Below are 17,781 nucleotides of genomic sequence, written 5' to 3'. Positions count from 1 at the left end.
TGTCTACACACCTATTGTACAACTCAGAGTTCTGTCATCTCCAAAAATACTCTGTGGATGTGGGGCATCGATGAACAAGAGGCAGGGAACTAGATCACTTTGTGTCATGGTGTAGGAATAATAACCTCATTAGAAATGTGAGAAAGACAAAGAAGTATTTTGTGAATTCTAGGAATCAATTATTTCTATCCTGTGAGAAGAGATGGGGGTAGTGAGGGGCTACAAACACCCATCTATAAGTCTCTCATGGTAAGTGTAATCAGAGTCAGTGACAAAAAGAAACTGAACCAACAACTAAAGAAGCCTAGGGCTGTAATGGAGCATGTAGAACTAAACGGAGAGAGAAGAATGTTGCACAAACAACTCAACAGACTAATTATTACTAATTACTAATTACAGCACGCCCACTACATATCATAATAATAAAACAACAAAGTATCTTTGATTGGAAGTTTCCTCGGCTTTGTTGCTGCAGTATGAACAGGTACAAAAGGCCATTCCTGCACAGCAAGTCTTTAAAAATAACTCTGCGAGGAGAAGGGACTCCTTTAGGATGAAGTGCATAATCTATCTACCTCTTTATATGTCCTTATCTTTTAATTTCGACTTTTCATTTAGGTAAATAATACACTGAAATTATTTAATTTCCCTTTAAATGTGTAGAAAATTTAGGCGACACAATCCACTTCGATCCAAACCCAACAGATAAATAATTACCAATCAGTTAATAATGTCTAATAATGGGAAATCTACTTGTCTAAGATTGGACTCGTCTTAGGAAAATGTTATCCACCTTATAGTAGACGTCCCCTCTTTGCCAAATAAAATTTCTGGGCATATGATAATTAATCACTAAAAAGAAATCCTGGTGAAATTAGTCTCCCGTTTCCACCAAACCAGAATATTTTGTCTCTTAATATTTTTCTTTGTAGATATTCTGTGAATGCTAATTTGATACAACTGTCTTTCATCATTTCAACAAGTTAATATACAAACATTTGAATCCAATACTAACAGGGATAACAACTAGTTAAAATGGCTGTTTGCAGAAGACTACACCCAGGGAAGAATTTACCCATTTAATCTTCTCAAAACACACAAAGAAGCTACACAATGAAGGAACAAAAGTAATCAAAATAAACTGTTTTAACCTTGCTAAGTAGCATAACAAACAGGCAAAGAGACTGTTTGTGTGACTATCGGTAAGACTGAGAGGAGAATTGCGCATTTTCATTCATAAGACTAACTTCAATCTAAGACCAAGATAAAAAACAATCAATTAAACTCCAGGACAACTAAATACAAAAAAATAAACAAGTGGCTAGAAAAGAAAGCTTAAAAAGTAAACGTAAACTGTATTTATTTAGGGCGAAAAGAAAAAGAAAAGAAAACGCGTCTATTGTTTTGCTTCATTGACGTCATCATTCAGCGCCCATTCAGCGGGACGCTCGCGGCATTTGAACCATCTCCTTCTGTAGCTACACAAACAGCTGAATTACGTTAAAACCTTCGCCTTTAGAGTGAATTAAAACTGTCGATATGATTGAGAAGGAGGACCCGATCATCAGCGAGGAGGAAGCGGCACAATACGACCGCCAGATCAGACTGTGGGGACTGGATGCTCAGAAGAGGTGAATTAGCTCAGTTAGCTCTAATGGCTAAACGGTGCAGCGGACGGTTTGACTTATTGAACTCTTTCTGCACCGTTTTTCAACAAAGTGCAACACTCTTCTTTTTTTTACGACTGGAATTTATTCACAGAGTAACAAGGGTAGTTGGTGTGGGTTTTTGTGGGTAGATTGATAATTACTTGCACAGATCAGAATTTTTATTTGACCCATAGACATTCTTAGCCTGGAATAAGGAGAATTTGGGGTCACTGCAGAAGGCAGCAAATTACCAGAAGCATAACAATGATATGGTTGATCTAACGTGCAAGGGACATGTTACGAAAATGCTTACATGGCCGTTTAGCAGGACAAAGATGTGACAGAGAAAGGAAACGTGCCTCCCGTACAGCACGACGTTATACTCCTTGGCATGAGCAGAAATTAACAGATTTTCACTCGCATGTCATCCTGTCTACATCGCAGGTTGCGAGGGTCCCGTGTGCTCCTGGCAGGTTTAGGTGGTCTCGGAGCCGAAGTGGCCAAGAACTTAATCCTGGCCGGAGTTAAAGGGCTTACTTTGCTGGATCATGAACAGGTATACCCACGCTCGTATACTACACACACGTAAATGTGGAAGTCTTTGCAGTAGCAGTAAATTAAACGGCTGTTGTAAACATAAATACTCCATAAAACAATGAAACAGCCGCAGTATTTATGTTTCGGCTTCAGAGTTGCAGTACTGCTGTTGTCCACTAGATGGTTTCATTGGCTAAGTAACACCCAGGTGTGACAAAGTAAATCAGATATTCCCAGACATTTCTGTAAAACTGGAAACACTTCTAGGACAACTAAATTGTGTTTTTGCATTGTTATGAAGGTAACAGAACTGTGCAGAAGTCTTGAGTCACCCCTCGTTTCTTTATGCTGTTTCCAAGGAGCAGGAGAAGTTTCCTTTTCCTTTTTTGTTTTGAAGCCACCTAATTTATAGATAATTCAAGCATAAAGAAGGCTCCTACCTCAAGGGATTAACCAGTGTTAATTGATACAGACAACTTACCAAAAAAGAAAAACAGTATCTGAAAGTGATGTCCTTAAGAAAGAGGAAAAAATCCAGCAAAGACCTGACAGGACCTGAGAGATGCATCTGGACCTTCAGCTGATCCATCTACTGTTGGCCCAAGCCTCATCAGAAATGGTCTCCATGGAAGGGTGGCTGTCAAGAAGCCGTTCTTAAGGAAGGGAAACAGGGAGAAAAGGCTGAGCTATGCCAAATGACACAAGAAGTGGACTGAAAATCAGTGGCAACAGGTCTTATGGAGGGATGAATCCTCCCCAGAGCCCGGACCTCAACATTATTGAAGCAGTGTGGGATCATCTGACAGAGAACGGAACAAAAGGCAGCCGACATCCAAAGAAGAGCTTTGGGATGTCCTTCAAGAAGCCTGGAGAACTATTCCTGAAGACTACTTAAAGAAATGACAGAAAGCTTCTCAGAGGGTTCAGGCTGTGTTGGAGAATAAAGGAGCTCAGACCAGATACTGACTTATAAGCTCATTTGAAATGTACAAACTCTGTTTTTGTCTTACTTTAGTTCTGCACAGTTCCTATTTTCCTGGCAAAAAGATATGAGCAGCTCAAGACTTTTGCACAGAATTGTGTAATTTGCACGTTTTTTCCAGTAAAAGTTTAGTGTAACAAAATAATTAAGAAATAAGTTAAATTACAGAAGTTTATGTTAATTTAAAGCACAATCCTTATCCCGTTCTGAATTCCCCGTGTCTGCGTGGAACAGGTGTCGGAGGAGTCGTGTCGAGCTCAGTTCCTGGTTCCGGTGTCTGCTCGAGGTCAGAATCGTGCCCAGGCCTCACTGGAGCGAGCACAGAACCTAAACCCAATGGTGGAGGTGCACGCCGACCAAGACAGAATTGAAAACAAACCAGACGACTTCTTTCTGCAGTTTGATGCGGTGAGTGGAAACAGCCAAACATAGACTGGTGTTCACATCGGAGATTAGAATATCCTAAAATCAGATGTAGTTCCTCATCCATGTTTTGTCTAAATGGAGATGACAGGATGTCCCACACAGCTTTGGTCCTGATCAGAAATGGATGTGCAGGAGAAATTCAGTTCCTTCTCGGTGTTGTGCCACTCAGATTCACCACTAGATGATGCTTGTAGCACATGCTTTTAACACTGGTCATGATGTACTTGCGTCATCAGTTTCACTCTTCAGGCCTTTTATTTACATATTGAGGAGAGTTTCTGGTTTAAACCTGTAATAAGAGATGATGCAACGTGTATCTTTTCGGGTTTTTTTCACGTAACGCAGCGTGGTCCTGCTCAGCTTACATGGAAGGCTTTGATTGGCTGTTTGACACTAATTTGAGTTAATTTCTGCAGCTTGATTGAAATATTTTAGACTTCTTTTGTGCAACATTTAGGATCTTAATTGTGTTTTTCCACAGGCACTGCCTAGATGTTGTAATTTAACTTGAACCAGGTTAATATATCTAAAATGTATCTAAAACATATCAAGGAAATTATTTAACCAGAATATTTGATGATATTTCAGGCTAAATTGAAGCTTTTTGCTTCCTGCTGCTACTAACAAACATTATTTCTATGTCATTGTTTAGTCAGTACGTAGGTTTAGGCTGAACTATAATCTAATAGTCTTATCATTATTATTATTATTATTATAATATTATTAGACTTCACAGGCAGCACATACTGCTGGTGAAACAGCTGTATGTGAACCCCATCAGAAGACTCACAGAGATTCATCAAGTTTATTTGTGCTTAAAAACAGATAAAATAGCAATAAGTGCAGCTTATCAAGGCATTAATAAAGTTAGATGCCTAAAACATGTAAAATATAATGTAAATGTTGAACTTTTACTCTTTCTTTAAACCTGAAAACTGAAAGCTTGAGAGAAAATAAGTGTTTTCAGTCTGCTTTTTAAACAAAACGGGGGTGCCGCAGATCTTTGAGTTTAGATAAAGGTTAAAAGCACCGTTAGACAATTCAGAATTTACTCTCATTATGGTGAAGAGACCTTCACTTGGTGATCAGAAGTGATCGTTTAATACAAAAAAGAATGTAATCTAGTGAAAAGATGTTAATGGAGGACGGATATTCTGGCACCTTCTGGTTTAGTTAAGCGTGAGCCAACTTTTCAAAATCAGACTGATCAGCAGGGATCTGTTTTCAATGTTTCTATGGTGATTAAAAGGCAGTTTTAGAGATATTAGAGTTTCTGAAAGTTAAGATCAGAGTCCATCGGAGGCTTTTGACATCATCGCTTAGTTTAAACAACGGAGAAGTCAACAAAGGGTGAGTCTGAGGTCTCAAAGACTCATCTCTGCTTTGTCCTCATTCAGCTGTGAGAAATGTCCCAACAGCTGATATTGGACATCAGTAATGCACTGGGTAAGATTCACAGCTGTATCACTTCCTCTTCATGGTGCTAAACGAGGGCCAGGAGGAGGGAGAGCGCCATGGAGGGAAGTGAGACAGGATGAGACAGGATGAGGCTTTCAGGGAAGAGATGGTGGGATGATTCTATAGAGCTGAAGCAAAACCGAGGGGGGGGGTCGGTCGGTGTCTTTGCTGCTTCCATGCGTGTCCCTGTGTGCAGCTCAGCAGGAGGATGGAGGGGGATTAAAAGTGGAGCAGTTGGAGTGTGGTTGCACTTCTCATCTGAAAGGCCTAATTACTGAGGGATGAAAACAATAGAACAGCACAGTGTCCATCTGTGTGCCGACAGGGTGCAGCTCGCTTGATCATGATGCAATTCACAAAATAAAAATAGGATTCTCTGTATTTTTCCTTTCTAAAGCAGACAGAAAAGTTCACATGAAGACACGTTTCTACTAGATGAAGTATTTACGACATAACCAAGTACTGTGTGAGGTGATTAAATGTGAAGGATAATAATTCAGCTGCTCTGTCTTGTTAAGATTGCGTTGGTGTGGTTTGGCTGCATGGAATCGATAACACAGGCGAGACAAAAGCTGCCAGTAGAACAGATGTTGACATGAATAAATGTGGAAATATGTGACTTATAAGACTAAAGCCTTGGTTGTGCCTCTGCAAAGTGGAATAAAATAGAAAGTGGAGAATATGCTGTACCACCAAATCAAGCCACGAGCGCCCAAGATAAACGAATAGATGGTCTAACAAACAAGAATAACCCTTGGGTAAAAGTGGCTTTAAAGACCTGGCAAAAAAGGTTTGTTAAGCCCTGTTTGAAGCAATAGAAAATAGATATAGAAGGTAAATCCATGTTAAAAGATCGTTGGAGAAGAGAAGGGAGAATGGTTGTTGTTACTATTGAAGATTAATGGAAAAACATCTACAAATCACAATGAAAAAGCACATCCTGTCGTGGCATTTTTCATAAACCCTGTCCAGAAAAGGCACGAAGGTGTTTGGAATTATAGGAGATAATACGGATCAAACGCAGAATAATCATCACCGCTTGTTGTGGGATTGGCCCAAAGAATGTACCCTATTGGAAGGAGATTGATAAATGCCTGAGACTTGTGTTTCCGGCTGCTAATCCATGTAATGCTCCCACATTATTCAGGGGGGCTATAACACTGAATGTGTAGCTGACAGATATTCAGTGTAAATATTGGTGATTGGAGGGGAAAAGCCTCTGGTTACGACATTAGATGAGAAATTAAACACAGTCCAGCTGTGTTAGAAATGCCAGGGTCCTGATCGGGTAAATGAGCGAGTTACAATGATCCACACGAGTGTTTGTAGTTTAAAACGTTTTAAAGAGTCGGGACAAAGAAGACAAACCACTTTTTCCTCCCATCACCTCTTTATTTATCTGATGTCTTGATTAAATAAGTTTTATGTATGAAAGATTAAATGAGAACACCTGTTCTTGTGAATCTGCTGTGTTCGAGGTAGGGAACTATTGAAGGTACGTTCACGCTAACAGCAGACCCTTACTGGGTTTTTTAATCTCATGACAGTTAAAGCATTCAAATCATCAGGGAACTTTGTCCCTGGTCTGTCTGCAGCCATGTGGTGCTCCCAGCCTCGGTCTTATCAGCCGTTTACAGTCGCGCCGCAGCCCATCCTGGTGTTACTGTAGTACACTGTGTGACAGCAGTGGGCTTAGCTGGGTGTCCTCCTGCAGTAGGTGTGTCCCGGTTAGTTTGGCTGCTGACCAGCTGCTCTTAGTGTTCTTCTTTGTCTTCTGAACATCGCCTCACAGCCAAGACAACAGAATCATTTAATGTACATGAGCAGTTTGAGTGTTATTTTTAAAACAAAGCAGCACGGGTTGTACTGTTGCTGTGAAATGTGAGAAACAGGACAGAAGCAAACAGAAACAGGACAGGATCTCCTCTTAACATCTATGAGGTGTTTTCTCTTCTGAGTGTGATACTGTGTTGTAAAGCTGCCCCGAGGACATGCTTAGTAAGTGCTAAAGATACAGCAGGTTGGTTGTCTGTAACTGTGGCTCTGAGTCCACTCTCAGAGCCTTCACATGTCGGAAAAGTCACCAAAACAAGTAGATTCAATCAGAAAAATAGAGAACTGTAACTATGATTATTGGCCTCATTTCAGCCTCTTATCTGACTTATTCACCCTGCCTATCCTCACACATGAGCCCCCAACAGCTTCCCTAATCAGCCCCTGGTTGTTTGTACTTTTTCTCCCTCAGGTGTGTCTGACAGGTTGCTCCAGAGACCTGATGGTGCGGGTGGACCAGCTCTGCTCTCAGCACAACATCAAAGTCTTCTGCGGAGACATCTACGGTTACTATGGGTTCATGTTCTGCAACCTGGGACAGGAGTACCACTATGTGGAGTAAGTGTGGGTGGCCCGCTCCCTGCTGTGTTGTTAAAGGGTTGAGCCTCATATAGTTGGTGTCAGCTGACATTTCCCCTCTGACTCAGTCTGCTCTGATTATTTTTCCTCTTCTCGTGGAAACAGACACACGAAAGATCTCTGACAGTTATTACTTCACCAAATATGATGCCAGGGCATCTTTTTTAACAGGCACATTTCTTAATCTACACACTAAAACAGGATTGTGGCTCATTGAATATCGATGTATATTGTTGTATTTCAGCTTTATGTCTGACTCAGCTCATTTCCATTGCTTTGGTCTTCTCCGGTTGACTGATTTAAATTTATAGCATAACGCCTGTGTGACGCATCAAATTATTCATAAACTAACCCCAGACTATGTATGCTAGTTCTGGTTTGTGGTCCTCGGGGTGCATGTGATACCAGAAATAAACATCTAATCACTGGGGAAAAAAGGAAGACTGAAAAGTACCAGCTTGTCTCTGGCATGCAGGGGACCGCAGATCTGGAGCGAGCTCGATGAGAGTTTAAAAAAAGTCCATTTCCACCTTCAAGAAAAAGAACATTAAGCTGATTAATTCTTATATACAGAGCTGCAACCTCGGATAAATCAGCTGTTCGTATGTTTGGGAACCATGTTGTCTGTCCTCTAATGTCTGTTAATGTTCCATATAGTCTATTGTTCTGTTCTGGTTTGTTTTGTATCTACACTCCTCAATAAGCTTTAGATAACTTCTACAGGAGATTCACACACAAATATATATGATTTTCCTTTCTTTTTTAGGGTCTGGACAATGGCAATTGCTGCATGTCGATATGTTTGTGTGTGAATAAGGTTTCATGAATGAATGCGTGTCGTAGTGAAACAGGTGTCTGTTTATGGGGTATATATGCTATAAATCCACTCTTCTAAACGTTATAAAACATATTGTGAGCTTGGTTTCCAGTGTTATTGTTTTATTTCTCCGTCCTTTCAGGGAGAAACTTAAAGTAGTGAAGCCGAGCAGCGGCACCAACGACGGTCCGGAAGCAAAGAAAGCCAAAGTCGATCCCAACGAGACCACCATGGTGAAAAAGGTGAGTGGATGCAAAGCAGAATGAAAACTGAAATCTCAAACAGTCTTTTAGGGAGAAGCTGGAGCTACTCGAGTAAAAATGACCGAGTCCATCCTGAGCCGTGCAAAATAAAAGGAGCCTTTTCCTCTGTGTTGTTTCCCCACAAATATCAACTAATTTATCTTCATTCAAGTAAAAAAAACTGCTTGAAATTTTAGCTTTTTTTTGGTCTAAGCTACTTTCTGTTTAAATTAAACTAATTTATCCACTAATTGTGGTCATAAATCTTCCTAAACTGCCCTAATATATAACGTCAGACATAATTGTAGCTCCTATTTGTCCTAAAAACGCTTTTCTTTTTCCTTTAAATGTTTGGCCGATCAGACAGCCACGTTCTGCTCTCTGAAGGAGGCTTTGGAGGTTGACTGGACCAGTGAGAAGGCCAAAGCCGGTCTGAAGCGAACACCAGTGGACTACTTCATGCTTCATGGTATGTGAAGACATTTCTTTTCCTTGAATTTGGAATTAAAGTTGTGTGAGTTGTGCACATGTGCAGCCGTACACGTGAACTTGCTGTCGTGTTGAAGAGGCCACAGACACCTTAAAAACCAAGCGGTGTGGTGAAGTGCTGGAAACCGAAGTTGTGAGCTGCGGTGTCTCCGCCACCAGGTGCTTTAGGTCCGTTTCAGGTCTGGAAATGTGCATAACGAAAGCCAATCCGCTTCTAAATGAGTCAGAAACACAGTTCAAAGGCTCTGAAAATTCTCCTGTGTTTTATTATCTAGAGGTTCTTGGTTTGGAACTTCTTGAATCCAAAGCATCACCACATGGGCTCAGTAACGCTCCGGAAAACGTCTGTTAATAAACACAAATATGAGTTAAAACTCCACTATTCCAGAAAAAATAACAAAACCAAGTTACGGAGCAACATATGTTGCCATTCAGACGCCGTCCTTTGCAGCGAAGCCATTGCTTATGTCACCAAGATGATGCCAAACCACATTCTGCATGTATTATAACAGCAGCGTTATAGAGTCTAAACTGACCTGCCTGCAGTCCAGAGCTGGAAATATGTGATGCGTTAAGAAGTCCTCATGAAGGTGAGCTGCTGAAGTTGTTCATCAAGCAAGAATCGGGGAAGAAATTCACTTTTAAAGCTACAGCAGTTGGTCTCCTTTAAGTTCCTGAATGCTTAAAAAAGTGACACAACTCAGTGGTAAACCTGCCCAAACTTAACTTGAAATAACTTCAAGGTTTGCATCTTATTATTTTATGTTTATTTACATTTACGTAACATGTCTGGAAGCAGGGTTGCATTTATTTATATTCATTTATGTAAATATGGTCTTTATTTAATCGTATTCAAAGGAAAATTGCAGTATTTTCACACTCGATGTGATGCTTTATCAATATAATCATAGATTTGTTTGGTTTCAGTTATTTAAAAAGAATTGTGTGTAATTTAATCAGCTAAAACATCGACCGTGCAAATAAAACGTTAAATACCCTGAACATTTTTGCAGAGGAAGCAGAACTTGTTCCCACAGAAGGGTTCAAATATCACAAAAAATCCAAAAAATGTCTTTAAAAAAGAATAGAAAAATGAAAGTAGAAACTGAAAATGCGTAGGGTGTTTCAGGGAAAGCCAAATGCACACCATGAACATGCAAAAATTCACTTCTCCAGTGCTGAGCGTGCGGGGAAAATCAGGTCCGTGGAGTTTGTTGAAGGTCATCCGAACGCGAAGCGGAAAGTGTTTAAATGTCAGCGCAGCTTGAAATGTTCTGTGAAGCAAAGTCAGTGTTGGGTGAGTCCTCACAAACATTTAGACCTTCTACACCTTCTGTTTTTTGTCTGAGCATCTCCTCTGCAGGGTTGTTTTCGTCCCTCCTGTCACCTGGCTGTGCAACATCCCCACACAGACACACCAGTTTCCATCACAGGCTGTCCATGACCAGTCATGTGCACTGAGCGTAGAGCACAGAACAGCCCGACGCCTACGCTGCAATACAAACAGGCTAAAAAGCAGGAAATAACCAGACTGAAACTGCTTTTTTCTCTGCAGCAAATAACAAAGATGATAACAAATTTACAGTGTTGATAGATTAAATAAGACTAATGACATGCATGTTGTATTTTTTATCGTATTTGAATAAAAACCGGCTAATAAATAACATCTTTGAAGCAGGAACCCTCGACTCAGGCAGTGTGTTTTCAATAACCGGTGAAGATGATGTGACTGATGGTGATCAGTCATAAGATCGAAGACTTTTCCTTCATTTTTTAAGGAACATTTGAACAACAATACTCCGATAATACAAAGTGTAGTCGTCATACAAATAAACAAAGATTCATTCATGTATACGGCTTGCTTCTAACCAGATTCATCCATTTTTTTTACACCCACTTAATCCGATTCAGGGTCACAGGCGGCCCGGAGCCTATCTACCCAGCTGCCATTAGTCAAGATTAAGATTAAGATCAGATTTATTGTCATGTCGATACAGCTAACCCATCCAGGTTGGCACCTGTTGAACATGCACATGCACGTGCACACGCACGTGCACAGGGTCACACGCTCATGGAGACAGATGCCGTACACTGGAGCGGTGGGCTCTGATGGGACTGACCCCCTCCAGCTGTCAGTTCGCCAATCTTTTGAGCGGTGAGAGTGGGAATCGAACCGCCAACCCTCCGGTTATTGGACGACCCACTCAGGGGACGCCCTGGACAGGTCATCATTCTATCACAGGGTCACACAGAGAAAAAACAACCCTCTCATTCAATACTGGGATCAATTTAGAGCCACAATTTAACCTAAAATGCACATTTTTTAGGTGGTGAGAGGAACCCGGTGAGAACATGCAGCCTCCTCAGTGTAGGCAACATGCTTACCTGTTATGATTATTTTAATAATCAGTTATTTAGTTTATTTTGGCAACTAAATGGGGCCGTTCTCAGGTTACCGTCCGGAGGCATCGCTGTGTTTAAAACAACTGTGCAGGTGGATCAGAGGGGCTGTTGGTATGAGTTCACATGCAACAATTAAGCAAATTACTCGCCGTGCTCCCAGCGTGAAGCCGGCGTAAACACAGCGGACTTTAGATGCTGGGATTTGTTGACGTAATGTGGTGTTAGAATAAAAAAAACCTGATCTATATTTGAAAATGTAGGAATGTTTGGTCTAAAAAGCTGAAATCTCACCTGAAAGGGAGTCCTGATGCATGCAGCAGCTTCATATACCAGCTTTAACTCATTAAACTGTAGCACTCTGAGCAACGTGCACAGTTTTGGTGCTGGTGTTGTGTTTGCTGTGGCCACTTTAACACACTTTAGGGCTCATTTAGGCCAAACAAACTGATTATGCTGTAGAATCTCTGAAATAGCTTCTTTTTTTGGGGTGTTTTTTTTTTATCTACAGTTAGTTTGTCTTCAGATTCTTCTAAGTGTGGATAAATCTGGAAGCATAACACAGGTGGGATAAGAGCGCTGGTCCAAAGAAAGAAAGAAAGAGATAAAACATCAGATTAATTATGGCATTAGTCAGTGTGGTGTTGACTAATGCCATAGTGGGGGTGTCGGGCCATAGTGGGGGTGTCTTTGTTCACAGGTCATATTGAGCTTAGTTATTCATTGTTTGCAGCTGCAGGCGTTTGTTAATTTTAGGTTTGTGCCGGCCGTCATGGATTCAGTCTCGCAGCACTCGTCCTGAAACCCTCCTACCCTCTGCAACCTCGCCCTGTCTTCAGATCACTGCGTTTTTGGCTAATTTCTGAGTGGAAACATTAGTTGTTGTTTTTTTTTAATTTTTTGAAGGCGAGACAGGAAGCAGCGTTATTATTCCTTCACAGTTTCTATAATTGGAGCCAGCGGTTGTTGTTTTGGGCGACCGATGAGGAAGTGGCTCTTCCTCTGTTATAACTGCTTCCTGTCTCACTAGGAACAGTCGGGTGATGTGAACCGCAGGCTGGGTGTGTGTTTTTTTTGCTTTTTATCATTGGTATCTACGATCTTTGCAGGTTTGCAGCCTGACATGTTGACCAGCAGAGGAAAGCATGACTTCTATGCATGTTCATATATTTCTGTGCAGATATGAAGACAGAGAGGAGTTTTGTCATCCTGCCAGCTCTGCCAAATAAACACGACTCTCACTCTGAGTATATGTGAAGAAATATTGCCCATTGCTTTTGCTCTTGGCTTCAAGGGCCATCTTGAACTTTAACCCTCTTTTCTAATCACTGCTACATGTGTGGGTTAAGAGATACAATCATTGTTCCGTTCATGTTGACGTTATTACGCCGTATTTCGAAATTCTGTTTGATTTCCTGTCTGGCGCAGACATGAATGCGATGCCATTTGTGCCAGTCTTTTACTTTCTTCTAAGAAAGTTTCTGATAAAGGGCAGAGCTGAGGGTGTGAAAATGATTCATCGCCGCTACTCGTGTGTGTGTGTGTGTGCGTGAGTGTGTGTGTGCGTGAGTGTGTGTGTGTGTGTGTGTGTGTGTGTGTGTGTGTGTGTGTGTGTGCGTCTGTGTGAGTCTGTGTGTCTGTGTGTGTGAGTCTGTGTGTGTGTGTGTCTGTGTGTGTGTGTGTGTGTGTGTGCGTGTGTGTGTGCGTCTGTGTGTGTGTGTGTGTGTGTCTGTGTGTGTGTGTGTGTGTGTGTGTGTGTGTGTGTGTGTGTGTGCCATGTTGGTGGAAATGGCCGTGGGAGGACTTCACTTCCTCATGTGGTTTAAGTTAATGGACGAGCAGGAAATACGGGGGCGAAGTGTTGATGTCTGTGCTTGTGTGGTGCACTTGATGGAGTTTGTTGCCATTTGAAATATTCCTCATGACCAAATAAAGGGCACACTTCTGATTTATTTTATTTTATTTTTGCTTTTGATCGGTCCTGAAGTCGATACAGAGGAAAAACTAATATTTCCTCACTGAACGCGGGCAGATGGACGTGCGTGCACGAGCCTGTGCGTGCACACTCTTAATTTGATGTGGGGAAGCGTGGGCCCGATCGGACGAAATGGTTGATGGTGCAACCACGTGCTGATTTTTATCCTGTTTCAAAGGGAGCTGGGGTAGAATTGCTGTCTTTCCGTGAGATGATAATTCACTGTGGAAGTCACTTTAAACTGTGATGAAATTCTATATGTCGGTAATGCAATAGATTATTTGGAAAGTCTCTATTTAGTGAAATGGTTGAAATTTGTTTCCAGCCTCTCAACTGTCATCCAACCGTCTCTTTCCCCTCGTATCCACAGTCCTGTTGAAGTTTCGCACAGACAAAGGCCGTGACCCTGACCCACAGTGCTTTGCAGAAGACAGTCGGGTCTTGAAGCAGATCCGCGACGACGTCCTCGAAGCCTTGACACTGAGCCGTGACCTCCTTAATGACGACTTCATCAGGTGACTTTCAACTTGCAGACTTGCACAACACTTTAAACACAAACCTGAGCTGCTGGAGTCACGTTAGACGTGGCTGTTAATTCGTCATATGATCGACTCTTCGGAGGAATCCACCAGGTGTGAAAAAAAAATAGATAAATAGCAACAGTATCCAAATAGTTTTTGACTCTCTGAACAGGGAAAAACTTCACAGAACACAATAACAGGACAGAGATGATGGCGAACACACGCTTCAGTAAGTTTAAACGTATAGAAAATAGATCTTTTCAGATGCTTCCATACAAAGCGTAAACCACAGAGCCACAGCGTCCTTGTTGAGCTGGGACTCATCCCCACATGCGTCCTCAGGGTCCGTTTGAGCACAGTTAGCTGTTAGCTGAGCAACAAACAGGGCATCAGCAGGTCTAATGATGTTTCCCAAATGTATTCAGTGACCTGAACGTTATTATCATGTCTTGGACTCACCTGAGTTACATTTAAGGCAAAGCTATTCACAAGCATTTAATACGCGGAGTCATGTTAGTCAGTAAAGGACCTGAATGTAAACGCATCATCAGTGATGTAAGCTGGGGTTCATCACACACCCTCACCCAGCCGGCCAAGTGGAGGCTGATCAGGACCCAGCTTGTAGTCCACGGATCTGTTTGCTCCACGGCCGTCTCGACACCTCCTCTAAAAGCTTTGATTAGTGACTGGCCTGTGAAGCCTCTGCATTCAACCTCAAAGGAGTCACATTAGTGCCTCCAGCCCATGTCTCTGCACTCGCTTACCAGCCCTCAAACGTAGCCCTCTTCCTCTCTGATGCCCCCTCCATCTGTTCCAGGCTGTTCGGTTTCAGCAGCACCACTTTCCTTGTTGATCATGTCCAACGGTGTCTGGTTTTTACTCCTTAAACTCTGAACGCTCACCTACAGATGGCTGTTGCATCATTTCAATCACCAGACACCTGTTGGGGACATTGTTCTGAAGATGCAGCCAGTTTCATGAACTTCCTTTGACTGGCACCTCGCCTGAGACGACAGGAGCTTCCGAGTTGTGTCCTCAGGCTTCAGCAGCTAACAAGAGTCTGTGTTGGGTGTCCTCCCTTTGCTGTGTACACAGTCATCTCTAAACGGGCTTGTTCAGGGCACAGTCCACTGAGGAGACTCGCAGGACTGATGAATAAATGAGTGTTTTATCTTTTACGTTTTGACCAGGAGAGCAAGAAAAAGGCTGGGTGGTGACACCACTGCCAGCAGGGAGTCACATCAGGGCAGAAGGTGCTCTCCAGCGTGGCCCAGGACACATTTTTCTGTATTTAACCCTCATTTAACCTGTGAACCTCAGTATTATTTCTCACGTGATGCACTGTTCAGTTTGGGGATGGTACGTACCGCTACCTTCAGGAGATTATCATCAACATAAGAATAACCACCGTCTGATGACTGATTTTCCTCAATTTAACACGCCAGAGAAGCCATTAATATTGCCGGTGTTGAATACAGCGTTTCAGATCTCAGCCGTTTTCACACATGAACGCTGGAGCTGTTCACATGTGAAGCCGATTGTTTTCTTCTGTTTGTTCCTCAGCTTCTGCTTCTCAGAGATGTCTCCAGTGTGCGCCGTTGTGGGAGGAGTTTTCGGGCAGGAGGTTGTCAAGGTAAGCGTGCAAACATCAGGAAACGTTCTGAGCACACAACCCTCATAGCTCTGTGTTCAGAATAAGTGGACGATATCATCCGGCACATTTCGCGTGATGCTCACCGATGAAGGTGGCGGGTCTCGTGGCGGGCGCCGGTCAGCTGACATGTTGGCCACTCAGCTGGTTCCTGGGACAGATTCAGGGAAACGGCAGCGACTCTGCTCTGCTCCGCAGTGCGACTCTCAGGCAGCAGCTTCTTAACTGGAGAGATGATTTATGCTGTCCTCAAACTGGGCAGCATGATAAACGCTTTGATGCTGGAGAGCAAAGCAACATTAGTGGGAGCGTTGGTGCGAAGTCGAATGGCTGAACAGTTGGAGTCGCTCTGTTTGTACAGAAATCCTCTGGTCACAGTTGAAGTAAAACTTCAGCTTTGAACTGACTTTCTGTTTGTAAGTTGTTTTATTTATTGAAAAACGGATATGATCCTGGATCAGAAACCTTCCCTTGTCTTTACTTTGACTTCCTCAAACACAACGCAGGCGGATTTTCACTGTTAATGTTGGAATAATTAAGGAATCGCTTGTTAAAACATTTTCATTATATGTTGCACAACGGCTAAATAATCATATAAAATGAGCTTTTCTGCCAGCAACACAAAAAGGTTTCATTTATTTCTCTGAGAAGAAGCTTTTTAGCTGCCTGCATGTTGGCCTCAGGCTGAGGGAGTCGGAGCAGTTCACGTCTGGGTGAGACAGAGGCGGCGGGAAGGAGACGACAGATGATTCACAATCAGACCGCAGCGTCTTCTCAGTGATGATGAAACTCACAGCAACTGGCTGAATCTAACTTATTTCAGAGAAATTAACTTGGACTTGAACCTGGGCAACTTAGAAAATATCTTTAGAAATTCCCTTTCTGGTCCTTTCAGTTGACACAGTGCAGCTTGGTCCTGTTTACAGTTTCATTTATTTAAAAACCAATGACTTGAAATTAGGCCCACCGTCCCCCCACCGCCTGACATATCTCTGAGGTCCTCAACTTTGGCATCATTCTGGGAAAAAATGCATCCAAAATCTGCCTTTTTTTCATCTCAAAAACATCTCCAGACTCTGACCATGATTTCATGACCCCGGTTTGGGGGTAACCAGGAATGCCACCATGGCTCCAACCCACACCTTATTCACCTAAACCAGCTCTCAGTCACATTTCACTTCATTACAATTCCATGTGGGCTCTCCTCGGTACATCTCCAGCCTCCTTCACCGTTGCACCCCATAGAGCAGGGATGTCAAACTGTCCTGCAGGTTTTAGATGTTTCCCTGGTTCAGATGAAATGGATCTCTTCAAACGATTGTTACGTTCTGCACAAACCAGCTAATGAAGCATCGATCTGAATCAGGTGTGTTGCAGCAGGGAAACATCTAAAACCTGCCATAGAGGAACCTCAGTTCTGCTCTCTGTTCCCCAGCATCAGACCTTTTAGTGCTGCTGCCGCACAAAGACTCTCTGTGGACATCTTTTTAAAAAAGAAACCCTCAACACAATGAGACACATCTCACTCTTATTGGCTGCTCAGTGTGTTCTAGTCTGGAAAAAGGCGCTGGATAATGCGTCTTCTGTTTTTCTTCCTCTCAGGCGCTCTCTCAAAGAGACGCTCCCCATCGCAACTTCTTCTTCTTTGACGGCCGGAAAGGCAACGGCGTGGTCGACTACTTTGGACCGAACTGAACCCGTCGGGCTGCACCTGCGCGGGTCTACAGGCAGATACGAGTCCGTTCCGTCGGCTTATTTATATCGGTACCTGCACCGCTAACCACAAAACTCTTGTTATTTGATCCCACGAAAGCTCACACAAGTGTTGAAGGATGTTTTTTACATTTGCCAATAAAACATTGTTTAGTAAAAAAACTTTTTTTGCCTCTGATTGATTCTGCATATATAAGTCTGGCTATTTATTATAAAACGTACAGAAAGTATGTGATGTCATGGCTTGCTGTGCCACTATCAGTATGTTAAATCAAGAGGAGAGATATTAGGCAGTCATGATGTGACGGGAGGTGTGTGACTGTTGCTTCCACACAACATGTGACCCTTTAAACCAAACATGGTGTAGGAGGAGACAAAGGTTAGGTGTTTTCTATCCTTCTGTTCCAAATTAGGCAGCAGCAGAGCATGTAGAGGGGAAAACCAGCAGCACAGACCCGTGTCTGACCTCACCTGCTGTGGGAGTGCTGGGTCGTTGAACCTGTTTGAGT

The 17,781-nt window shown here is 42.5% G+C and overlaps 1 protein-coding gene across 1 annotated transcript; it reads left to right on the top strand.

Annotated features, from left to right (window-relative positions):
• Positions 1–1,408: 1,408 nt before the first annotated feature.
• Positions 1,409–17,426, top strand: sae1 (SUMO1 activating enzyme subunit 1). The gene is made up of 9 exons (XM_072392082.1): positions 1,409–1,631; positions 2,094–2,205; positions 3,403–3,576; positions 7,298–7,443; positions 8,424–8,523; positions 8,887–8,992; positions 13,758–13,902; positions 15,472–15,541; positions 17,162–17,426. The coding sequence occupies exons 1-9, from the start codon at positions 1,540–1,542 to the stop codon at positions 17,252–17,254; spliced, it is 1,038 nt and encodes a 345-aa protein (XP_072248183.1). The 5' UTR covers positions 1,409–1,539; the 3' UTR covers positions 17,255–17,426.
• The last annotated feature ends 355 nt before the right edge of the window (positions 17,427–17,781 follow it).

This window comes from Leuresthes tenuis, unplaced genomic scaffold, assembly GCF_036924035.1.
Source record: "Leuresthes tenuis unplaced genomic scaffold, fLeuTen1.0.hap1 SCAF_9, whole genome shotgun sequence".
In the NCBI taxonomy this organism is placed as follows: domain Eukaryota; kingdom Metazoa; phylum Chordata; class Actinopteri; order Atheriniformes; family Atherinopsidae; genus Leuresthes; species Leuresthes tenuis.
The sequence above is the reverse complement of the archived record's forward strand: the minus strand, read 5'-3'. Positions and strand labels throughout refer to the sequence as shown.

What these genes read in the sequence shown, in the direction of transcription:
- sae1 (XM_072392082.1), top strand. Translation starts at nt 1,540, where the DNA reads ATGATTGAGAAGGAGGACCCGATCATCAGCGAGGAGGAAGCGGCACAA. An exon ending in GGACTGGATGCTCAGAAGAG is followed by an intron (nt 1,632 to 2,093) that starts GTGAATTAGCTC and finishes TCTACATCGCAG; the next exon opens with GTTGCGAGGGTCCCGTGTGC. An exon ending in CTTTGCTGGATCATGAACAG is followed by an intron (nt 2,206 to 3,402) that starts GTATACCCACGC and finishes TGCGTGGAACAG; the next exon opens with GTGTCGGAGGAGTCGTGTCG.